Genomic DNA, 25,149 nt, shown 5'->3' on the forward strand with positions numbered 1-25,149 from the left:
CAAAGCCAGGTGGTACAACACTTATCGCGCTCCTGTAACTAAAGGTGTTGATGTTTATCTAGACGCGTTAAGTAAGAAAACGGCTTGAGCAAGCGCCCGCGGAGAGATACACCTAAGCTGCAAGCAGAGACCTTCACCGGCAACGCTCTGCTAATCACTACGCTTCGCGGGGTGTCCACTGAGGGACGTCGCCGCCTGCTCACCGAAGCGCCGAGACAAAGACCGAAGGCCGCTTCCCCCCCCCCGGTTCAAGCCCCCTCAGCCACCCTCAGCCCGTTGCTCGTCACCCGGAGCCGCCCAGGCACCCACCAACAGCTTCTCCACGAGAGCGCCGGGCTCCCTACACGCGGCTGCTCGTAACACCCCCGGGGCGGGACGGGCCTGCCCTGCCCGGCCCTGTCCTGCCGCCCCGGGAGGCCGCCCGAGGCGAGCAGCGCGCCGCTCGCTTCCCGCCAAGCAGGCCGGGCGCGGAGGGGGCTGCGCCTCCCCTGAGGCGGCGCGAGGAAGCGAGACAAAGGGAAAGACGGGGAGCCGGCCTGTCCGCGGGGACGGCGGGTAGCGCCAGCGCGGTCACGGAAGGGAGCCCCGTCCTCGCTCTCACCTCGCCCCGCGGCTGCCGCGGCTCTCCCCCGCGGGCCAGGCTCCCCTCCCCGTGCCGGCACCGCCTCCGACCGCCCTCAAGCCGCGATGCGCACGACGCTTCCGGGTCATGGGCGGAAGCGGCTCCAGGTCACTCCCTGAGGGCGGGGCCACCCACCTGGTGCCGCCAAATCCCGCCCCCGGACGAGCGGCCGGGCCTTGAAGGGCCAGGAACGGGGAGGGCAGTGAACTGTGGCGGGGAAACTGAGGCACGGAGGGCTAGCGGGGAACTGGGCAGTTTCCCAAGGTAGTTGGCGCAGCTGTTAGGTCCATTAGCATTTCTAGGAAAGGACTTGCAGTAGACTTACTAGTGAAGCAGCAATTTATTACATGTTTGTGCAAGAGCAGGTGAGGTGGCACACCTGTGGTCTGAGTTTTCAGCATCTTATACCTAAATCCTGCCCTTCTTTACCTATGAACTAGGTACTTCCAATGCTAACAGGCTCAACTGAGGTGCCTTCTTCATGACAGTACATATATAATACACGTTGCATGTCTGGCAGGCTCCTGCTTCCCCTTGGTGAAGAGAAGAATAGTCATGAGTTTACAGAGCAAAATGCAGTCTTTCTAAGTCACTATTGTTCATCCTACTTGGCCTATAACTGTGGCCCCTTTGTCATCATACCTCAATTGACAATTGTCCTTCATCTTCCTTTGACTGTAAGATTTAGCTTTAGGTCTCAGTTCCCATAAGACTGCTTAAGTGCTTGGTAAATGATTCTTGATGAGGCAGCTTGAGTCTTTCGTCCCACAAGTCAGTAAAGAAAAATACTATACTTATTCTACAGTCTGCAAAAGCAACATTCCCCAGCATTTACACAGCTAAGGGCACCGCCTCAAGGACTGAATTACATAACTACTAAAAATAATAAAAATCTCACCCCAAATCCACATCAGGCCCCAGGACAGGGCGATCCCCAGCAGCTTGAATTCATAACCCCTGAGGGAACGCAATGGGAACCACTCTAGGTACAGCTCACAGCCTCACACACACACCAGTTCCTGCACCTCCCAAGCTGCAGGAAGTTTGGTTACTGCTCAGGCCTGGCCCCTGCTCACGGCCATGAAACCCAAGGCTTGGGCCCAGGCCTGTCTGCCACTCTCCAGGTGATAGAGACGATGCCAGCCCCAGGCTGGGGGGCTCTCAGGAAGGAACAGGGAATATTTGCCTTTCTTCTGTCCCCCCCCCATACTGCTTGTTTAGACGTTAGGGGAGGGTTGGGCAGAAAAGTCAAGTCAGCGTTTGATCTTCAGCTCTGCCACCCCTAACGTTCCTCTGCTTTGAAGTGCTTCTCTGCTGCAAAGAACTCTTGTAACCCTGCTGTCTCCCTCTTTGATAATGCCACACAGCTGAGGATTTTTTTTCCAGAACACCATTCGGGCCTTTAACACACCAGGAAAACGCTTGAAGCAACATATCTGCTTGAATCACCAAAGTTTTTAGGGGATTCACAGCACTTTTTAGACTTGATGGATCTGTCATGCTCTTATTTATAATGCAGCCTGATACACAAAGCTTTGTCAGTGTTATTTCCCTCATCATTCCACAGAGCCTGATTTTTTTTAAATAGAGAAGTCTGCATGGAGTTCGCAATAACATTCAAATACCCACCTGAAACAACCGTCTCCCTGACCTCTAAGATGAGGGCAAAGGGAAAAGCTGCTTTCTGATACCATCTTTAGTGCCAGGGAAATTGATCAACAAGTCCTCTCCTCCAATTATCTGTCCTCTCCTCCAATTATTTCCCCACATGAAAACAGATTATTCCCACCACCTGCATGGAGTAAAGGAGCCATTTCCTTACTGTATGGAGCCAGTGTAGCGATGGCCCCAAGTTTACAGTTCCTGCCCTCATGTTATTTTGTGGAGAAACTGCTTTTAACAAGTATCAGCAAGAGTCTTCCTTTAGAAGTTTCCCTTCAATGCAAAGGATAAAATTAATCTCATTATGAAAGTAGTTTATTTCGGTGAGATTTACTCTACAACCACACAAGTGTGTGTGCTGTTGCCTGGAGAGAATTCAGAGGATTGACATCTTGCAGGAAAGACAACTTGAAAAATACAAACAGCAGAGATCCAAAAATTAAAAATTCTTCAGCTTTTAACCTTAAAAGCCATAAGGCAGCAACAGCAACTCAAAGACCCAAGCATGAGGGAGCTGGTAAATGTTTCCTTCCCTCCACCCTCTTTCATCTCCTGGATGGAAAACCTGCCCTGTACAGGTGCTGATCTCAGGGGCTGTCCTGCCTGTCTCAGAAAAATATCTTTTTTGGTTTTTTCTATTTTCAGACAGACTAAAGCCAAACTATGTGTAAACATGGAAATTTCTCATGTAACAGCCGTGCTATAAGTCACAGTCCAGAAGAACCTCAAAGTCCTTTATTTGTCGCCACTGAAAGTTCCGTATTTTCAAGAATAATTATTAAAGTAGCAAATTCTCACCTATCAAAATGACCATTGAAGAGCAGTGTGCCAGGGACTAAGTCAACTTGCATCACTTTCTAATACAGCATATAGGATATATAAATGAGTCATACAAATACCTTACACAGTAAGACTCAGGTTTTTTACATTCACTTGGTCAATTTACAAGTAATCACTCTAGGAAGATACTTTAAAATATCATACAAAGACATGAGTATAACCTCCTATTGTATCCATTTTAGTAAAATGGGGAAATTCTTCTTGGCACAGTAACATATATACACAGAGAGAGAGTCCATTTTGTCTCTATTTCAAATATTAACAAAACCTCTTAAAATGTGTCAAAACAACATTACAATTTATTAACAGTAATGCACAAAAATCCCTTTTCTCTGGAAGGGCTGATAAAAGTCTACAACAAAAATAAAAACCCAGCTGCTTTTAAGAATAAAATACCTTTTTTAAAAAAAAAACAAGGCAAAGTTATGCTGCAGACACACAGGTATCTTCGGATTTGTTCGTTACAGAGGTATAAAAAAGAAAATTGAAAGCCTTTTCCCAATCCTATTAATTTTTAGAAGTTATTCAAGTTCTAAAAACCAAGCTCGTGCTCAAAGGGCAACCAATACCTTTCAGCTGCATAGAAAACCAAGCACTGGCAAATATCTTTGAGACAGTCAGAAAGCAACTTGGATGCCAAAATAAAGACTTCTGAAACCAGAGCTAAATTAAGGTAACAAACAGTGGTACAAAAACTGTATTTACCTCAATCTTCAATAAAAACCACGAAAAATCAGTCATATCTTTATTTTTTTGTCCATTCTTAGCTGTAGCCTGTGTACCTGTAGCTGTCGATCTGCATCTGCTTTCAACCAGATCCAGTTTGCAAATAAATATGCATACCAGTGCAACAAGCAGGAATGGTTTTTAAGGCAGTCAGTCACTGTCTTCACTGGAATCAAAAATGTCACAGATCCGTAAAGCTTTCTTCTGTTGCCTGGCTGCTGAATTGTCAGAACTAACACGATTGCCTTTGCTTTTTCCCAACTGTTCTTCCAGTTCTGGAAGTTTCTTTTCATAAAGATAATCAACAATTTCTTTGGAAAAACAAGAAAGAAAAAACAAATGTAAACTTAATTGCATCTGTAGGAGAACTGGATGCCTTGGGGAAAGAGGGTCTTACAGCCAGCAATTATGCAAGAGGTCTCACTGTTCTGTAGTAATCAGAGTGGCTGCAGGCCAGGTCAGACACATATATTCATACATGCAAAGATAAGTTAAAAAAGCATGGTCATAAAGTTTTAAAGCCAAAGCATTCAAGAGATTAAGTTGGTAAGTCTTCCATGAAAACACCATTCAAAGTAAACTGTGTTTTGGTTTGTTTTTTTTTTTCTAAAAAAGCGTAAAGCTTGATTTTTTTAAGCCAATTTACTTAGGGGAAAGCTAACTATGAAAGCATGAAACTAGAATACATATCCTCTTGGAGTCAAGCAAAAACCTTAGGGAACAGATAAACAGTTGGGATACTGACCAGAGAAACTCTTTTTTTGCCAAAAAGGGACACAGGAGACTTTTAGCTTGTAAAATTTTGCTCGAATGTAGGCTCCAGGGACAGGTCTGAAGAGAGAAGGAATTCCAAGCATTAGCAGTGCAAGGAACTGTTACAGAATTTAGTTATTACTGAGTTACCCATTCGTGAGTGACACCAGTAAAGGAGCATCTTAGCCTTCGGTATGAAGGATGGGAATTCTCATCCTAAACCGAAGTTTTTCAAGACAGAGTCACCAAGTGATAGGGGTTGGAGGGGACCTTGAAAGATCATCTAGTCCAACCCACCCTGCCAGACAAGGGTCACCTAGATTAGGTCACAGAGGAACATGTCCAGGTGGGTTTTGAATATCTCCAGAGGAGACTCCACAGCCTCTCTAGGCAGCCTGTCCCAGGGCTCTGTCACCCTCACAGTGACAGAGTTCTTCCTGATATTCACACAGAACCTCCTCTGCCCCAGCTGCACCCGCTGCCCCTTGTCCTATGGCTGCCATCACTGAGCAGAGCCTGGCTCCAGCCTCCTGATACTCACCCTTTACGTATTCATTGATGAGGTCACCCCTCAGTCTCTTCCAGGCTAAAGAGACCCAGCTCCCTCAGCCTGTCCTCATACCTGATGGTGTTCCACTCCATCATCTTGGTGGCCCTGCACTGAACTCTTTCAAGTAGTTCCCTGTCTTTCTTGACAGAAGTCTTACCCTTGAAGGGTAAGAGCAACAAGTTCTTATTCCTGAAGGTAAGAGCTGTATGTTACCAAACTAAATGACATTTTCTATAGTTGCAGGTGTTTAAGAGCTCCAATTCCTTTATGGAATTTTTTAAGACCACATGCTTCAACTGTCCTTTGTATCCATAAGAAGAAAGAAAGAAGGTTTACCCGACAGTATCACTGAGCTCTTCCCAGTTTACTTCATTAGCATCCTCCACTTTCATTTCATACAACCTGTGAATATAACATACTTTGTAGGCAGAATTCAAGCAACAATTCAAGAATGCTTACAGCTCCCCAAGTCAGCAGGCACAAGACATTTTATCCAAAGAGAGAGTGGTTGAAAAACCTGTATGAAATGGCAGGCATGGCGTTCTCACCCAGCAAGGTTTTATAAAAACAACGAGGAACAGCAAGAGATAGAAAAACATTCCACCAACTCTGAACCATACCTTTTAATAAGATCGATCCTGGACCGTAATTGTTTGGTTCCCTTATATAACTGCTGCCCTTTGGTCATCTTGTTCGTTAAAATTGTAGTCCTTTGGAAACACACAAATTTAAAAAACAAAAGGTTTCTATCATTTCAAGAAATTCCAAGCATCAAAAGGAAGTGTCTGCAAGATACTACTGCTGCCACAGAGAAGCAAATATCAGATTTCACTATCAGAGCAAGAAAACTTATACTTCTAACAGAGAATTATTTGTCTCTGTCACATTTGTAGTCTGCAACCTCTTCTGTAATCTACAACCTGTCTATTACCTATCATACCAAACAATCATGGTACAGTTTTGCAGAATAGAGTTCAATACCCCCCAGAACACATCTCACTATCTCAATTCAGTATAAAACCTTACCATTTCTGTTTGCATTGTCTCCAATACCGGGTTCCCACTTTAGCTTCAATCTCAGTCCATGGTAACTTCCGACACAGTTTCTCACAGTCAATCAACACCTCTCTGTCTGACTGATCCGATGATGGAACAGAATTTGCATCTTCCATTTTCATTCTTCTCCTAATCACCTCCTCCACTGCATGCATTAATTTCTGGGTCTCTTCCTTTGACCAAGGACCATAATTAACATCTAAAATTGAAAAATCAGGTTGAGGGATTATTTATTATAAATTACTAAGGGGACAAAAGGCAATAGAGCAAATGCTTAACTTTGTATTATTTCTATTGATAGGACCTGCTTCTTAAGACACTTTCTAGAAACTATTCTGCATACCACATTTGAGAGGAATTCAGCCTAATCACTGAAGAGGAGCATTGATCCCCAGTTTGTGTCTTTTAAAGCCTGTTTTCCAAATTTCCCCCACTTTCTGCATGAAAGCATCTATTTAGATACCAGTGGCATTCAATAAAGACTTGTATTTGTTCCACTTCTTTCCCCTTTTCTATCAGAGACTGCATTTTCTTACTGAAGGGATAAGAACAATCACTGGTTTGGAAAAAAAGAACTACCACAAGTTAAAAAAAACCAACCCACTCTAGGGATTTTGGCCTAAAATTTAGGGCACATCCAACATGCAGTTAAAGTAACTTGTCACATTGCAATATACAGAATGAGGGCTTTTTTTTTCTTGAAATGATATACCTGACTTGATTTCAGAGTACTTCATAGCAACTGAGAGGTTAGAACGGGACATCATCTCAGAAATCTTCTTCCAATCATTGCCATGCAGTGCATGATATTTCTTTAATTTTTCTTTCTCTTCCACAGAATACCTAGTTGAGGAAATGGGAACACCTTCAGCTGCAAATTCCAGTATCTTAAAATCCTGTGATCTTTACAAGCATTTCAATGTTACACATCACTACCACTGCAAGTCACATGAGTTTACTAGTCAGAAAAATGAACTGCCAATCAAGTCACAGTAACTGGCACAAATGGGAGAGATGATCTTCATTTATCTCCATTTTTAATCTACAAACAAACCTCAGAGACTGGTACTAGCATTCAGGAACTCTTTCACATCCCTCACTCACCTCCCTTTATAATTATTTGGGTCAAACATTTTCCTTGCTCGGTAATATATCAGCCGCCAGGGTCGTGGTATGCCCTCAGCTGGAAGGTAAAGGATCCACTGTTAAGAAATGTTCCTCACACTGGTGAGGCCACTTTAAAAAGGCCAAAACAAAACAAACCCAAAACCAAACGACATACACTTTCACCACCATGCTGCTAATGATAGATTTCTGCTCAAGAGAATGTACTCTACAACACATCAGTAACTGCACAGGAAACAGTCAGAAGAGAATCTCCTGGGGCGTTTCAAAGGTGTAATTGTTGTGACCGTGGCACAACTGTGAATGTTGACACCTGGCAAACAACTGTGTAGGTGTGTGCATACCTGTGGGGCAATACTAAAACCTGAACTTGTGAACTCTCAACCACAAGCCTGTTAGTCATGAGCTACAGATCATAGGGACTGGCTGTGCATTCTGAGAACATCTGGATCAAATGTAAGTAACCTACTGAATAGTCCTGTAACAGAGAGACAGGACAGACAGGCGCTGTGCTTCTGGGTACAGCCTGGTTCAGTGGGGAAAAGCACTGACCACCACTGAGCACCCAGCAAAAACAGTGAGTATCTGGGCTAAAGGAAAGATCCTTGAGGCAAAGGAAGATCCACAGAGACCAGTATCTGGGAACATATTAATGATCTTGGTCAGCAATGCCTGAGAGAGGTGGCTGTGAGCAGCTCACCAAACACTGACTTTTCTGCTCAGTTTCCCCAGAGCAGGACAGTCTCCCAGATGGGAAAGGAAGACAACACCAGGCAACTGTGACAATGCAGAGGAGATGATTGAGAGTGAGTGAGTGAGTGAGTGTGTGTGTGTGTGTGTGTGTGTGAGTGAGTGTGTGTGTGTGTGTGTGTGTGTGTGAGTGAAATAAGCAAGAAGGAACAAACCTGGAGCCTCATAGATCCTTATATAAATGCTATTATCTGATTCCATTACTTACTCTGTCTTGTCTATGCTAACAATACAAAACACAAAGAGAACAGAACGTGTGGAACTATTGCTGGAGGTGACTTAAAATTAAAACTTCTGTTCATAGTTTAAGAAAAGGTTCAGCATTCAAGAAACTTCCAGGGTGAAGAGCAGCTGATACACCAAAAATCTCTCTCAACCCTTCACTCAAGGTAACCACAACAGTATATTGCACAAATTATCACCTACATAATCTCAGCAGCATGCTCTTTTTTCCTGAAAAACATAGGAAAATTAGTCATTTTTAATAAAAAACTATTTTAGAAAACACATCATGATGTCACCAGGCTGGGTACCCTAACATGCAGCTGGTTTAGATGGAACTTCAATACTTACAAATCCTTTCACAGAAGAGATGTTCTGCTTTTAGGCGATTGATGGCTGCTTTATCTTCTGGATACCTTGAGGTAAAGAGGAGTTTTTCAGCACTGTCTATTCCAGTAGTTGCTAAGAACTCTTCAATGTTTTTCCGGATTTGATTATTTTCCTTCTGGGTAAATCTACCAAACTTGACACCAATACCTAAAATATACAGAGTTTTATTATTTAAAAAAGCCTCAAGTACCATCTCTTGGTGCACTACATTTCAGCTCTTAGCAAACACATAACTAAAGATCACTACATTCAAAAAGTGAAAAAAAGAGACGAAAGAAAAGCAGGGAGCAGGGAATGTACACATATGCTTTGGGGTGTAACTTGACAATGAGAAAAGAGACACTACAAAGCAGAGAAACAACAGATTACAGCCACTGGAATGAAATAAGCCAGGCTCCATGGATACCACAGACATGATACAGAACCAGATTATTTTCCCTCTGTCAAAGATAAGCACAGCTGCACAGTCCTTCCTTGCTGCATCAATTTTTTAAGTGCTAACCTTGTTTTTTAAATTCTCTGAACCTCACTAGGTCTCTTCCAGCTATCTTCCTGATCGAACTGTCTGATATATTCCTCACATGAGGAATAAACTCTTCCAATTCTTGTTTTAGAGTATCCAAATCCGGGGCTGAAGACATGGTGGAGTCCACGCAGTCGTCTTCATCCACACTAAGGGCATCAAATGCTTCAGTAAGGGAACTGTTCTTGTCCTTCCTATCTGATACTGAGGGCTCTGGTGTCCTGATAGAAAAAAAGAGTAAAGTAAAACACAAAACCAGAGCTCCAAGCCAGAGATTTTGCCAGTATCACTACCATTAAAAGAACAAATATGCTCATTAATGGAAGAACAAGGAATATTTCACACATCCACTGCCTTGTACTTCCAGCCTTTTAACAAAGGTGTAATTTAGTATCTAACTTCTATATAGTATATATAGTATAACATATATTACAACATATAATATACATATTGTATTTCTATACTATATATTCAGAGAGCTTGCCAAAGTTTTACAAATCCACATCTTTCCCACCAAACTACCGCACATCGACAGAGATAGTGCCTCTTCCTATCTCCAGACACAGTGCTTGTCCATCTCTCCCTTCCTAGTGCCTACTGCAGGTTCTACACACTGTAAAAGCACCAAAAGCTACTTACATGAATATGTGTTTGCACAGAACATTACATTCTTTACTAAAAATACTTTACAAAAAATGCGTATCTTCAACATAAACACCAAATTTAGCAAGTGGAATCCCCTTTTATTTAACACTAAATAGAAATAACTTATATGCAAGTAATTCATCTGCCTGTGGTTTTTAAATAGAATAAAATACTCTAAGTTGAAGGCAATTGTAGTCTATTCTTACAAATTTTACTACATCAATAGCTAAGCTCTTACAGTAGGTCTCCATAACACCTCAACATACCCTAGACTTTTCTGAAGTTGGTTTTAACAATACATACAATACAGACTGAAACAAAAACAGTCTGCAACCCAAACAACGTGATAGAAACTTACCTGGGGAATGGGGAAAAGACAAACCAAACACACACAAAATCTATACTTACTCTACATCAGATTCTGAAGAGTTCCCTTCCAGGTTAAAAGCTTTGCTTTTGACTGCCTTTCTAGCATGTGGGCTGTTCTGAGATTGGTTAGCTGGGCTAGAAAAATTAGCAGGCACATCCGTAAAATTTTCACAGGCAGGAGAAGCATCACAGTCACCATCTTCATCACAGTCACCATCTTCATGCCATCCCTGGGGCGGTGTCGCATCACCCTCTTCTGTAGGCAGGGCCAAGGCTGGGTCTTCCCCATCATCTGGAGATGACAAGGGCAGCTGGTCACCTGTGTCTTCCTGCACATCCTGGGTACTACTGCCTCTCTCCTCCTCTGCTCTCTCACCTTCGTGTCCATCACGTGTCTCTGGTTCTGAGGTAGGCAGCTCTTGCACCTCATTCTCTGCAGGCAATTTTTTTTTCCTTTTCTTCTTAACAGTGTCTTTTAAATAGACATAATCAGCATCGATCTTCTGACAGCTGTCAGTGGTATACTGATTTACTGTGACACAAGTGACCCCAGCCTGTTCATCTGCACTATCATTATACTTATGCTTCTTTTTTTTCTTTTTCTTGCGGGGCGCATCCACTCCAGTTTCATTACTAACTTCATGTCCCAGTTCTACACAAGAATTATCTAACAAAAACTGTTGCTCCTCCCTCTTGCTTTTCTTTTTCTTCTTCTTCTTTTTACAGCCTTCACTGCTCTGTACTGCTTGATCTTCCAACAGCAGCAGAGGAGCAAAGACGACCTCTGCATTTTGCATGCTTCCCATCTCCTCATTTTCATGATTATTATCATATTCTTTGTGTTTTCTCTTCTTCTTCTTCAGAAAATCCCGAACTTGAAAATCATCTGCACTCATTTTTTCTGTCATATTTCTTCTTGCCTTGAAAAAAAGATAAGGAGCTTTACTCAAGCTCTATAATTTCTGCAATACTACACAGCAAGACACCGAAAACCAAACCACTACCCAAGAACATTGAAATGCTACAGAACGACTCCACATCACCTCAGAAACACGCAGCAAAGACACTCACTTTTCAATCCAGCTAACTTTGCAAAATGACCACGAAGAAGTGAGGCCTTCTTCATGAAACACAAGTGCATCCCAGACGTATCCAGCCTTAAAGCCGCCTTCCTGGAACGAAAAAGACGCGCTTGAATAGCTGTCAGCTTTGAGTGACTAAGCAATGGCAGGCTGCTGCATTCAACTGGGCTTCCAGCACCGGGAGAGCGAGCACGGAGCCCCGCACCGAGCCGCGCACCCCCGCTCGCTCCGCTAGGCCGCGGGCCACCAGCCGAGGCCGCGGGGACGCCTGCGGGAGGGCGTTGGGACAAGGGCCCCAGACACCCCCCCGCGTAGACACACGTCCCGCCGCCGGCCCGGCCCGGTCCGCCCGCCGCTACCGACAGCGCTGCCACGGAGTGACCGCCGGCCTCCCGGGTAGGCCGAGGCGGGAAAGCCGCGGTCCCTCCGCGCCCTCAGTGTCCGGGTGGCCTCTCTGCCGACCTCTCCCCGTCCCTGCCCGGGACAGCCCATCCCCCGGGCGCCGCGGGGATAACGGCCCCAGCCAGCGCCACACGCCGCACCTCCGCGCCGCGCGCTCTTCCCCCGCGTCCGCCCGCAACGCTGTTCCCCCCACTCCGCACCCTGCTACCGGACTCTCCGTTCCGCCATCCCGCCTCCTCCCAGCGGAAGCTGCCCCAGCCGGACCCATCAAAGCGACGGACCGACGGCTTGAAGCGGCCGTTGCCAGGAGACGGGGCAGCACCGCCGCGCTCACGAGCGGGAGCCGAACTCCGCGGCGAGATCCCCCCTCCACCCCCCGCCCACGGTCCCTCGGCGAGGTTGCGCGCACACGGGAAGGGCAACACAATCCGCCTCGGCCCCGGCTTCCCCCGGGCGGCGGCATGGCGTGCGGCGGCGGCGCTGCACCCCCGCGGCGGCCGCTGACCCTGGCCGAGGTGGAGCCGGGCAGCGAGAACGAGCGGCTGGGGGTGGCCCGGGACAGCATGCTGTGCAACCCGCTCATCCTCAAGGTGAGCCCCGGCGCCTCCCGGTCCCTCCCCTCCGTAGTCCTACCCCCCACCCCATCCTAGCGCCGGTAGCGGCGGCGAACAGGACCCCGGGGGGAGAGATTTTGGGGGGGGGAGGCGGGTGTGTCACGCTGCCCGCGGGCAGCCCCAGGCCAGCGCAGCCACACAGCGGAAAAGTTTCCCGTTAAAGCGCCTGGAGCGTGGCAACAGTTGAAAACAGTTTATCCCCGCGACGGTTTCTGTGTCACGGAGGGGAAAACGTGTTTTCGCACTCCCCGTTGTGTTGTGTCACCGTTAAACAGCCGGTAGCCCCGGGACGGTGACAGGCAGCAGCACGGGATGGGTGCTTCCTCCAAGCAGCAGCCCCACGCTTTGAGGAGCACCCGGGGATAGGGACCATGATTCCTGCCACACACACACACACCCCCGCAGCGGAGGGGTCCCGGGGACACACACACAAACTCTAACCGCCTAAAGCAGGCGTTCCTAGCCTGGCTGTGGAGGTTACGGCCGCTCCACAGCCCCCTGGCGCTTCTCGCGTTACCAGTTCGCTTGTACCCCCGTCCTGCGGATGGGCTGAGCTCAGGGTGGGCCGCGGGAAGCCCCAGGCATCTCACGCCGCTTGCCTCATCCTAACTCACTCCCCCAGGCACAGAAAGTCACGCTGTAACACCACACACACAGACACACACAGAGGAGCTGAAGTACAGCTCTCGTCCCCTGGATGGCACTCGCAGAATAGCTTCGTGCCCAAACCAGCTCTTTCCCATCCCAGTCCCCATCGGGGACACCCCTCCAGCCCCGGTACTGAAACAAGCCCCCCTTACCCCTCCATACCCGGTGCTGGGGATCGGTGCTGAGGGGGACAGGAGGCGGCGGCAGCCCCGGGCAGCCCCCCAGCAGCGGGCACCGAGCGCTCTGCCCGGCTGCACTTTCCCTCTCCTCCGGGCGAGGGCAGCCCGTTCTGCTCCACGGCCTTTGGGTCCCCGCACCGGTGACATTTAACCCGCGGCCGCGCAGCCGGGGATGCGGTAGTTACGGGCTTGGGTTCCCTTGGTCATCGTACCCCGGCACCGGCGGGCTTGGGAGGTGGCCATGAAATTTTGGGATTTCGAATATCACTGAAAATTTGAGTCTCTCTCTTCCCCCCACTCCCCCCCCAAAAAAAATCTATTTGGAAATTGCACTAGGAAAGCAGAGAAAAAAATATGTTTTGCCCAATAGCTCAAAAGCAGCTTCACATTTTCAAATCCTAAACTTCTATTTCTTTCTTTCTTTCCTCTGGATCCTGTAAGTTCGATTAGGAAGCAGCAGTATCTTCGCTTACAGGTGGAACTGGGGCAAGTTTCCCCCCCCCTCCCAAAGACCTGGTGTGGACAGATGTAGGCAGGGCAAAGCTCCCGGGGGTGGAGGCGGCTGCACTGCTGGGAGGGAGAGGAGGCAGCGCTGCATCCTCCCTATCCCTCCAAATTGTTTCTGCTTGTCTCAGAAAAACATGCTAGGAAATACATCTTTAGGTGATGTGGGAATATAAATCAGAAGAATACATAGCTATATGGCATTTAAAGTATGCTAAGGGCTTAATTGCAGGGGTTGGGTGGATCCTACTTGTTTTCACGAGGCATTTACATTCCTTAAATTGAAACAGGTATAACAACACACATACACACACATCAGCAGCTCCTCTCCTGTACTGTATGTCCTGCAGGTAGATGATATGCAGCCATGAAGATTCTGGTGAGTTATGTGAGAGCTTTGCCTGCCTGGACAGGAGCATTGGGCTGAGTGCTCTGTCCCTTGAGCTCAGTTGATGGCTTCTCCCCTCAGGTCCAGCAGTTTGCTCAGCCCCAGCTTTAGGACTTGAGTTTTTTCTCAGTGTAACTGTTGCAGAGCATCCTGGCAGAGGGAATTCTGAGGAGTTATAAATCATGGGATGGTTTAGTAAAACCCAGTCTGGATTTCTGCTGTCAGGCCAAGTGAAATGAAAATCTGAGGAAGTCTTGAGAAGAGGTACTGTTCGCTCAGGGTTTCCTTGCAGGAGGCTGCCCTTCGCTGTAAGCCAGCTGGTAGGGATGTAAAGACATCTGTATCCACCTGATGCAATCCTACAGCACAAAGTAACTGTGCTATTAACAGGGATGGATTTAGTCTTGGGACCAGTGGTAACTCTGTCCTAGCTGAAACCAGGACAGTTATGTTTAAAGTTTGTGCAGCAAACTGCTGCCCCCTCTGCCAGCTGCCTTCCCACATTGTGCCCCAGTGATTGCTGAATTTACCAGGGTGTCCTCTGCTGCCAGGAGTGACAGGGATGGGATGGCAGTTTACTGGATAAGCACTGGCACTTGGCCAGTCCTGTTCACTGGTGCAGGCGCTGGTATTGGCATAATCACAGCATCAGCCCTCTGCCGCGTCTTCTCATCGTGCTTCCAGCAGCAGTCTGGGATCTCTGTCCCACCCAGAAGAGCCCTGGTGATCAGGCATTTTGGAGAGAGCTGCCAAAGGGGGTGGCCAGCAGGTCCCAACCCTCATGCTGCACAGTGCCACCTGAAAACCAAGGACACAAAGATGGTTTAGAAGAAAAGGACAAAAGGTTTTGAGACAACTGCTGTTTGGACAAGCGCTTCTGGCAGCCAGGGGAAGGCACTGAGGAACACACAGCTCCAACAGCTGTCACTAAGGTTCACCAGACAGCAAATACACACAAACCTGAAGCCCAGTAGTGATGAATGGGACACTCGGTCCCTGATCTTCCTCCAGCTAGTCCCTGGTTCCCAAAATCCTCATGCAAGCGTAACAGACCTCCTACTATGCAGCAGCTAACAAGAGGATCCCCTACTGTCTCTCCCAGTTCTCTCACATATCTTCTAAATGAGGCATCAGGTATCAAACCTGAGACTGCAGCCCACATTTCTGGTTGACCCTCCTGCCTCAGCTCTGCCCAGCCCCATCCTCCCACCGGGATGTGCCCACACACACTGGCTATTGCAGACTGAAAACATCATCTTTTCACAGAAAAATTTCTAGAGATGAATGCTCCATTTTTTTTTTTCCTCTGGCAGAACATATTATATGTTTTCATTAATCAAGCAATTAATTTAGCGTATCGATAGAAATTTGCTTGCAGCATAAACCCAAGTATTTCATCTACTAATGCCAGTAAAAATCTGAGCAAAGCATTTTTGGTTTGATTGTTTTTACCAGGAAAAGCCTTAGCCAAGCGTTTTTCTCAGTACAAACTTAACAGAAAACTACTGTGTTACAAAAATAAGTCAGCTCTGGGCAGGAAACAAGCCTTCACCACGCTTAACCCCCAGCATGTGCTCCAGAAAAAGTGGCCCACACCAGTTTGGTGACATTTATATTAATAATTATGGAATATTACCCAAAAGATACTAAAAGGTGTCAGTGCTGAAGTCGTCGTGAGATCAGCCTGGCATTGGATGCATCCCTGGTGTGTGAAGGTAAATGGAAAATCCCAGCTGCCTGACCCAAAGCATCCTCTTACCTGTGGAAGCTCAGCCAGGGGACGTGCAGAAAGCTGGAACTGCTCTGCATGAAACACCACAACTCCCTCTCCCAGCCCCAGCTGCATCTCTCCACAGCTCAACAACTGTATCAGGCAGTTCTGAGGAGGAGGATGGTGATGGTGCTTTGAAGGCTGGGAAAGGCTGGAGTGAGGTGGGAAAACCAGATTTAACAAATGGGAGTTTTCAGCACTACTGGGATGCACAATATTTGTTTTAAAAGCTTGTTATTTACGTGACAGCTGATGCCAGGCTCCTTTTATTGGCCTGAATGCCAGGCCATTTAGGGTTCATCCTCCTAAGCTTTCTCTCCAGCACTGAGGGGTAGAATTTTTTCCTTTTTCTTTTTCCCCACAGAAGATTGAACAAAAGCTGCAGGGCTCAGGCAATAAAATGCCACAGCCACAGTCTCCAGAAGAATAATACATGATCAAGAAACCCTCACAAAACTACAGGAACCTGCACACTGGTAGCCTTGGGTTTGCAGTGCCAGCAGAGGAAGGATTAACTAAGCCAGGGAGACTGAGCTGCCCTTATCACTGGACAAGGGGACACAGGGGAGACCCTGTCCAGGAGCCCCATGTCCAGGGAGACCAGCTCAGTGGGGGTCACCACAGGGCACCAGCCCTGTGGCTGTGGGACTCCTCTCACCAGTGGGTACCACGTAAAGGCAGAAATCACCATATTTTCCTTTTTCTCTCATTGAAGCTTATCAAGAAGTATTTCTGAGCCACCTGACCTGTCACAGAGCAAGACACTGCTGAAGGTTGCTGCGAACTCAGGAAGTGGGGACACTTTATCAGACTAAAATTGTGTCACATCATGGGGAAAAAACAAAAAGCTCTAATTATGCAAGAGACAGACACAGGCAAATGTGTTATGTGAGGAACAACATCACAACTTGGAGTTGTAAGCTGCATGCATCACAAACATCTCTTGCAACAGAGATTCATTAAAGGGCAGGTTTTCCACATCTCTGGAATTTAAGTTTTTATTAATAACCTGCACTGTGCCCATAACTCAACTTTTAGATCTGAATGTTGTGCTCAGTCTCCAAGCCTTTAACCCCCACCTTTTTTTATCTTTTTTTTTAACCTTCTCCTCCCATCCCACCAAGCTCTTTCTCAGGGCAGAGCCAGGAGGCACCACTCCCCTTTGCAACCCTCATCTACCTTTGCCTGCTAACCTGCCCAGGAAGAGAAGGTGATACAAAAAGACTTCCTTAAAAATATACCCATCGCTGGATGCTCAGGGAGTGGTTGTGTGAGACACTGTGCAGGTGTAGCATCTGCATGATGGCTGGGACTGACAGAAAATGAAATCCCTCCCTCTCCACAGAGCACCTACACACATCACAGAGCCCCAAGGCCTCCACAGCACACCTCTGCTCTCCCCAAATGATCTGGGAGTTCAACCACACATCTCACAGCTGCTTCCACATTGACTGAGAGCCCCAGGTGTCACAAACTCTGCTGACAGCATCACCAACCCCGCACAGCATCTTCCACAAGCAGTTGGGTAACTCCCCTCAGGTGTCAGCTTTGTTGATTTAAATAACTCTTCCCTCTAATACCTGCTGTGAGCAGTTTGGAATCAAGGTATCTGCTGAAAACTCGGTCAGGACCTGACTTTAGTTTGTGTGTGTTAGGTAAATAACCCCTATAACTCAGCAGAGTAGCCACAAGCACCATGAGCTCTATTTGGAGTAAGGTCATCTTTACTTTGGTGTTAATTATACTATTTACCTCACATCACTACATGTGCAGAGAGCATCCTGCCTTCTGTACTTGCTGCTTAGGGACACTGAGGATTAATTAGTGTTTATGCAGCATTTTGTGTGCTTATTACTATTATTATTATATCACTAGTGCTATTATATTTTTGCAATCTAAGGCCAGTGTTGTGCTTTTAAAAAATGTATTCTGGAATGTCTACACAATACAGCTCAATAATTCATTAGAGAAATAAACTAATGAGGGGCTGGTTAGTCAAATAATCATTAGGTTTGGTTCTGAGCTTTGTCTTTCCCATGCTCCGACTTCTAAGGGTTTTCTTCTCAGCATGAACTCATTTAAGATTTTAAATGAATTATTTGGTACACTAAAAATTAAACTCCTTATGAGCTTTAGTGCCCTCCCATATTTTGCACAGACACCACTGAAACAAATAAGGCATTTCCAAGAGGCAAGTAAACATCCTGCATGAATGGAAGTGGTGGGTTTTTCTCCTGGTTATTTGAAGACAGGACTTAGGCAGCGAATTGCCAGCTGTAATTCAATGGACAGAGGGAAGGCACCAGCAACACCGGGCATTTGTAGCTCCTCACCTCCAAGATCAGCATGCAGTATGTAAAAGCAAGCAAAAGGGCATTTTGATCCTTTATGTGAACAAAACAATGCAAATTAGTGAGACTAATAAGCCCAGAAACATTACAAGGTGAATGCCTTTTATGTTTGCAAAAATCTTCTATGTTTATCTAATACAATGGAAATAAAGCTTCAAAGGCCCTTTGATTTAAAAGTGCATTATTGAAGTCAGCTAGCACGATAATAACCATTAGACCGAACTGTTGCATTATGACCCTAATAGCAGCATTGTCACAGCAGAGAACATCTGCACAGCCTCTTGCCTCAGTTGTCGGTGCTGTAAAAGCAGAAATTAAGTCAAAGGAAGGGAGAATGTAGGGAAAAGAGGGGGGGGAAATAAGAAAAAGGTCACAAATGTGTCCATGCACTCACAGTGCACTCAGGGCTGCAGCAGGCTATGAATTTTTATGATGAACCTGAAACTCGGGCTTTATTGCCTGAAAGATTTAAGAAACTTTGGGGAAGAGCCAACACCAGTTTATGGCGTTGCCTGCCCCAAGCCACTTTAAGCCAAGAGATGATTTTCAGACTCATTCAGATCGCAGACACCGTGCAGAAAGGCAGGGATATCCCAAATCCCAACTGTGTGCCCATAACTCACAAACCATTCTCCAGAGACACAGAGCCCAGGAGGCTGAGAGCAGCACCAGAGACGTTGCTAAAACTTGTAAGAGCACAGGAACATCTCTGCCCTATTTCCCCTCCACTCTCAGCCTCCCACCCCCACCAACAATAAATATCCCTCCTTCTCTGCAAGAGGCACAAGAAAATCTCCTGGGCGTAGAGGAAAAGCTGGCAGAGGCTCATTAAGGACCATCCTGGACAGGAGGGCATCAGGCAGGCAACCTGTGGGCAGCTGCCCAAAGGAAAAGCAAAAAAGCTCTTCATTTTTTTAAACTGTTTTTCAGTCATTTCCCCTCATTTTTTGAGTGCTGCCTGGCAGAGTATAGAGCAAGTGAAGCACGTTCACAGCGATCACAGGGACCAGCGTTTCCAGTTCTGCATCTCTGCGAGTTTTTAGCCACACTTTCCCCAAGGGTAGATTGCTTTCCATGCAAATTCTCAGAGATACTCTTATGCTTAATTATTGAATTTGAGAAGCCTTTGTCATCTTGTAGAGAATGTTTTCTTCTTGCTTGGCTGCTCACATTGGACAGATTAGACAGAACCTGCATTTTGAGGATATCTTCTTTTTAAACCATTTGTACTTTATAAAATAAATTACACTGACTTTTATACTCACATTTATTTGAACTGGCACAGATAAATGAAAGTGGGACTCTATTACTAGTTTTCCAACAGCAGCCTTTAAGAAAGCTTCAATATCAGGGGAAATATCTGTAGTTTGAATTTTTCTTAAGCAAACCTACATGCTTTTTTGTGCCTAAAAATCTTGGAAGTGAATCCTGATTAAAAATAATAGCGTAATTCCCAGGCTGGAGGTGGGGTTGGAAATCAGAAAGGCAAACACAGCAAACACTGTATTGCTTAGTGAAGAGCAAACTAGCCTGAAAAATAAAGCTGGTTTTAATCCAGAGCTTCGTGCTGCTGGTCCAGGTAGAAGAGCCCCTTTGTTTGCAACACGCCTTTCAACTTCCCAACGGCCCTTCACATTTGCTCTCTGCCATCACCCTCCTGCTCGCTGCCCGGCCCCTTCGGTGGTTCCCAGGAGATCCCAGTCAGCTGGTCAGGAGGCGACTGTAACTATACTAATTACCATGTATTACAGTGTGTTAAAGCTCTAATACACACCGAAACCCAAGTTTCCCTCGCACCGATGCAGCTGCATCATCCGTCGCTGTGCTCTGCCCCTCTCCTCCCTCTCCGCGGAGCCGGGGCCGGGGCCTGCGGCGCTGCCTCTGCCGCCATAATCAGGGAGCTAAAATTGTTATCAGATTAGCCCCAGCAATGAAAAGCACAGTCCCAGATCACACTCGCAGTTAGTTAGCATTTAGATAGGCTGGGACGGGGGTCTGTACAATAGGCATCAAAGCTGAACTCTTGGTGCAGCGAGAGGGATTAATTTCTTTAACCAACATGCCTGATCTGGCCTATCTCATTACCCTGCCTTGTCAGTGTCGATGTTAGATTTGATTGAAGATTATACCATTTAGGCCTTTCCCCTGTTTTCCACAGAAATCAGGCCTATTGAATTGCACATTCTTCCATGGGCCCCTGTCAATACTCCGTGGCCTGAGCCTCTAATTCTGCTTCATTTAAACTTCATCAACTTTTCCAATCAAGTGGAAGGATCTGAAATAGGCTCCGTAAGCAGAAAGGCCCTTTTTCCTTTTGTCAGATAATTTATTCTGTTTTCTCTTTCTCTCCCCCTCGCTTCCCCACCTCTTTCTCTTTTTCTTCTTTTCGCTCCCTTTCCCTGATGCTGAAAATGAGATTACAGTATTTAAATGACTATGATAATCAATCGGGGGACCTTGAGCCGAGATTGAGGTTAATTTTTCTTAGCAGAACAAAGAAGCGTGATGCCATCGGGGATTTGAAGGTGCAATCTGTGTTTCATGCTTGTATTCCTCCCCCCCCCACCCAACCCGAAACTGCAGTTTTAGGAGTCTTTTCTTGTTACTAACTAGGCAGTTGTTGTGATTTTTAACAGAAGCAACCCCTAGGAGAGAAGAAATGTAATTTTGGGATGATAAATAGCTAACAGCCTTCAATCAACAATTTTAATAGGAAAAAAATTCACTCACATGGTGTGACTGCAGATAGAATGAAAGTGCTATCATTACCTTATTTCTTCTTAAATATACTTGGAATAATTTTCACCACTGCTAGAAGGAGTCCTTCCAACCTGCACAGCAGAGTAGTGAACTTTTAACTGAATACCGCTTTCATCCAGCCACTCTTTCTCCTTAGCAGCTTTCTTGGTTGCCTGGAAAATAGTCATGATTTTGCTAATCAGAAATGGAATCGCTTATGTTCGTCTTAAAACCCGCATTGAAATGGCTTGTTAAGTCTTTAGATGATGTATTTTTGGTTGTAACACGCCAGCCTTCGCTCACCTGGATCTTTCCCTTACCCTTCTCAGGAAGAGAAAAAGAGAAAAATATGCATTGCTTTGCTTCCATCCTAGCTGTCTTGTCAGTGCTGTTTTACATGCTGCCACCCAATGTTATCTTTTATTTGTGTCAGAAAGAGGATTTGACAAGTTCAGTATACAATGTTCATTTGGCAAGGCAAATTTTTCATACCAATTTTGAGTAGAAAATGAAACCATCTTTCAACACAATGAGCAACATCATTTTTGGACAGACTTATTATGAGAAGAAGCATTGCAAAACTTTATTTCTCTGCATGATCTAAAAAAAAAACCCTGGAAATGAGACATTTAAACAGAAAAATAAATACATGTATGAATGTTTGAGGCCATCAGGTTTTTTTCAGAAATAAAAAATAACCACCAGCTGCTGTCAGGTAGCTGTGGCCTCCTTTTTGTTAATCAGATGCTGCTGAAATTGGTTGCATCATAATGTAGCTTTGTTTCAAATCTTTTAAGCTGTCAGAAGATTGGGAAAGGCAGACTGACTTCAGAAGTTTGTCAGCGTTCGCTGAGCAAAACAGTCATTAGTCAACAGCGCGTAGGCTGAGGTTTGCCAAGATGCCCAGGGCCTGAGTGAGGGAGGGACTGGGAGCATTTCAAAGGGCACTTTGGGTGCCCTCCCTTCCTCCAGAAACCCAAATGTAACTTTTGGCAGTACTAAATACTCTGAACAATCCAATTAATGGAAAAAACCATCTCATTATATATTCTGCTGTTCCATGTGTGTCACTGGTTACATGGGTTACATAGCAGGTTCCCTGGGGGATGAGACATTTGTTTTGGACAGCCCCTCACCATGATGAGCTTCTGGTCCACAACAAGAACTTGCTGGTGCAAGTACCTAGAGAGGACCCAGGCAGGATGGTTAAATATTTTCCAGGGAAGACCATGCACTGAAAAAGGTCTGTCAGACCTTCACAGGGCAACAAATTCATTCTAGCACCCAGGACCCCTTCAAGGTAGGAAGGTGCAGCCTGAGAGCCAGGGAGGGCAGTATGTCCTCATGTCCCCAAGTTCACAGGAAACCTCAGCCTGTGGTGGGAGTTGGGATGCTCTTTGATACCCCAGCTACAACTCTCTGTAAATTTTACCCCTAACAGAAGCAGCAGGAGCCCCAAGATGCCTATTCTGCCCCACAGACTTGGAAGAAGCTGTGCACATCTTGGGCAGTCGTTTGCTCTGACAGTTTTCTCTCTTTAAGCAAATGTTGACTCACCGTGGGGAAATTAAAACTCCATTAGACATTGCCACATTGTAGAGCAGACCCCATTACAGCGGTCGAGCTGCAATTAATTGGTTTTTCTCAGATATTACTTAATTCTGGGAAGGCATAGATAGATGGGAAGGACAACGCTGATCTAAACAATGATTTCCTAAAATAACATAATCACTTCATTAGTTTATTTAGATTACATAGTTATTAATCTAAATATAAAGAAGAACCAAAAGAAAATATTGGGCATATAACAATTTAGACAAAAAACAGTCGAGTAAAAACCATTCTGCTTAGACTCATCAAGAGGCAATCAGCATTTGTGCTTAGAGATGGATGCTGGCTTGGCAGATTAATTATATTTAATGCAAATACCTACCATTTCCAAGTGTCCCATCTTCTGCTTTCATCTGGTCTGTCGTTTACTTTTCAACACATAGATGGGAGCGGCTGCTGCCTTTGTGTCACCGCAGGTTCGGGAGGTGTTTTTTAAATGAAGGTTGATTTGGGGTTACCAAATACAGAGAAAAATAACCATAACATGACACTCCCTTGCATGCAGATGGAATAATTAGGAATTTGGAAACATTCTGGCCCAGGGAGGGCCCTCCACAAGCAGTCTCTTTGCAGGGAGGCAGCAGGGAGCTGCTGCTTGGAGCACCTGCTGCATCAGCACCTTGGGTGCCATGGGGCTCCCAAGAGGCATGAAGCATCCCCCCAGCCTGCTGCCAGGGCAGGGAGCCGATCCAGCCACTTCCATGTAGCTCTTCCGTGCACGGCTCGTTCACTTGCATTATCAAGGTGAGAAAGTATTTGGCTTCAGGAGAATAAATAACTAGGCCTTATAAGTCATTAAAAATGTATTACAAGAAAAATACAGTGCTACTATAAATAGAAAACAAAGCAACTCCTACATAAACTTTTGCAATGACTGTTACTCAGACTCTTTGTCACTGCCTGTTTTTAAGCAAGTTTAGCATCCGTGATCTCAGGAGACTGATACCCCTTGAAGCTGCACTGGCAGCGTGCTGGCCTCTCTCAGCCTCCCCCAGCTTGGATGATGAACATTTCGTGACCACAGCTCAGGTCTGTGACCTGCTTAGTCTGAGTGGAGATGTGCTGGGGGCACAGGGGCTGGTCCATCCCAAACTGGAACTGTGGGGTGTTTCCCTTCCTCTCTTTTTCAAGTGGAAATATTTTAGTTATTTCTAATTCACTCTGTCTGGCACGTAGCAGTTGCTTCCATAAAAGCTATCACCTCTCCCTGCAAACCTCCACAGATACAGATCTTCACTTAATATGATATGAACTCTCTGTAGCAATACATTAATCATTCAGTGATACATCATTACTGTCTTCCTTTGTGTTATTACTTAAACAGTAGATCATGTAGGTAAAGTCAAGCATACCTAGTCATTTCTAAACCTTTCTTGAGGAATAAGCACATTTTTTGAAGCAGCTAACATTCTCTCCACATTCTGCTTAGTGCTCCAACTGCAGTCAGGACAAGCTTGCTTTCAGGGGGAGAGGAACAGCACTTTGTGCTTTCAGACTTCAACATTAAGAGTCTATCCCCTCTAGTCCAATTTTCTTTTTGTCATACCAGTCAATAAAGTGGAAGAATTAGATGAGCAATTTACCTCAATGCAACTTGGCACTCAGCAGCAAAGAAGCTATGCCAAACTCTCAGCTAACTTCAGCTGTGTGATGCTACAACACTGAAAAATCAAAACCTGACTGTGGTCCCAACATGAAAAGTCCACAGTAGAGTACTTGCAGTGCTTAAACTCCTGCGTGTAGCTAATAGGTTGTTCCAAGGGAAAAACTGGGTTGCCTTGGCTGGACAGTGATGAACAATTAGAGATCGCAGCACCCAGGTGTACCGAAGAGTCCACACTTAGATATTCAGGTCAGGGAAAGTAGGGCACAGCTCTAAAAGGTGAATCCTAATAGTCTGAGTTGTGGCTTCTTGGTAAAGAGGATGTTTTGCGCAGCTTCAGTCTTAAACGTGAGGTTTTCATCACTGTTCTCCTGGACTCAAGACAGAAGCAGGCTGGTCCAGGAGGAAAGTGTTCTGTTTGTTTGTAGGGCTGTGAAATGGCATGGGGCTGGAGGCAATGTTCAGGTCTTCCCAAGTGTGGGGGAATTTAGGATTTGGGGACACGCTGTCTTGTCCCTTTTTATTAATGTGTCCCTAAGTCATGACTCTGCAAGAGGGTGAGAGGTCTAATTCCTGATCAAAACGTAGCCACCCAAACTACTTTCAAAATAACCCTGTGCGCTGCAGTGGGGGTCAGGCACACCCTGTGTGGGTGTGAGGGAAAGCAAAGGTGCTCTTCTGCATGTGTAGGGGCTGAAGGACAGATTCAACTCAGATCAATGTTGAGCTCAATTTATTCAAACACACTTACAGCTAATACATATTTTCCATATCAGTATACGAGCCACTTCACATTGCTATTGGCTACTTGCTCTGTTCACAAGTCTTATTCTTGTTAATGACTGGTTAAAGCTACAGTCAGGTTAGTCTTTATCAGGCAGCTGTTGGCATTCTTGCAGTTTCATTTCTTGTGCCCAATAGTTTCCCTGTATAGTTTCATTTTCCCTGTCCCTGCATAGTTCTTGCTTCCAGTTTCATTTCTTTGTTCCTTGACAGTTCTGTTTCCAGTTTCATTTCTCATTCC

General features: G+C 45.7%; 2 protein-coding genes across 4 annotated transcripts in view; one reads left to right on the forward strand and one right to left on the reverse strand.

Annotated features, from left to right (window-relative positions):
• Window positions 1-2,841: 2,841 nt before the first annotated feature.
• Window positions 2,842-11,906, reverse strand: TTF1 (transcription termination factor 1). Of its 3 annotated transcripts, XM_084272331.1 has the most exons (13): window positions 11,858-11,906; window positions 11,305-11,405; window positions 10,610-11,153; window positions 10,273-10,525; window positions 9,199-9,440; window positions 8,658-8,843; window positions 7,314-7,392; window positions 6,922-7,052; window positions 6,180-6,408; window positions 5,774-5,863; window positions 5,490-5,555; window positions 4,596-4,681; window positions 2,842-4,161 (listed from the first exon to the last, which is right to left on the reverse strand). In XM_084272331.1, exons 3-13 carry the CDS (start codon window positions 11,139-11,141, stop codon window positions 4,001-4,003), a joined length of 2,055 nt encoding a protein of 684 aa, XP_084128457.1. In that variant the 5' UTR covers window positions 11,142-11,153; window positions 11,305-11,405; window positions 11,858-11,906; the 3' UTR covers window positions 2,842-4,000. The 3 variants fall into 3 exon arrangements, with proteins under 3 accessions (XP_084128457.1, XP_084128455.1, XP_084128456.1); XM_084272329.1 differs by having other exon boundaries at window positions 10,273-11,153; XM_084272330.1 differs by lacking the exon at window positions 11,858-11,906 and adding an exon at window positions 11,679-11,691 and having other exon boundaries at window positions 10,273-11,153; window positions 11,305-11,401.
• Window positions 11,907-12,280: 374 nt separating this feature from the next.
• Window positions 12,281-25,149, forward strand: part of CFAP77 (cilia and flagella associated protein 77) — a gene marked incomplete at both ends in the record, with an annotated part of 60,081 nt that continues 47,212 nt past the window's right edge. Inside the window, one exon of the mRNA XM_084272473.1 lies at window positions 12,281-12,307. Within this exon, the coding sequence (XP_084128599.1) occupies window positions 12,281-12,307 (27 nt within the window). The remainder of the gene's footprint in view (window positions 12,308-25,149) is intronic.

The sequence above is a fragment of the Gallinula chloropus genome (assembly GCF_964237585.1).
Source record: "Gallinula chloropus genome assembly, chromosome: 18".
NCBI classification, from domain to species: domain Eukaryota; kingdom Metazoa; phylum Chordata; class Aves; order Gruiformes; family Rallidae; genus Gallinula; species Gallinula chloropus.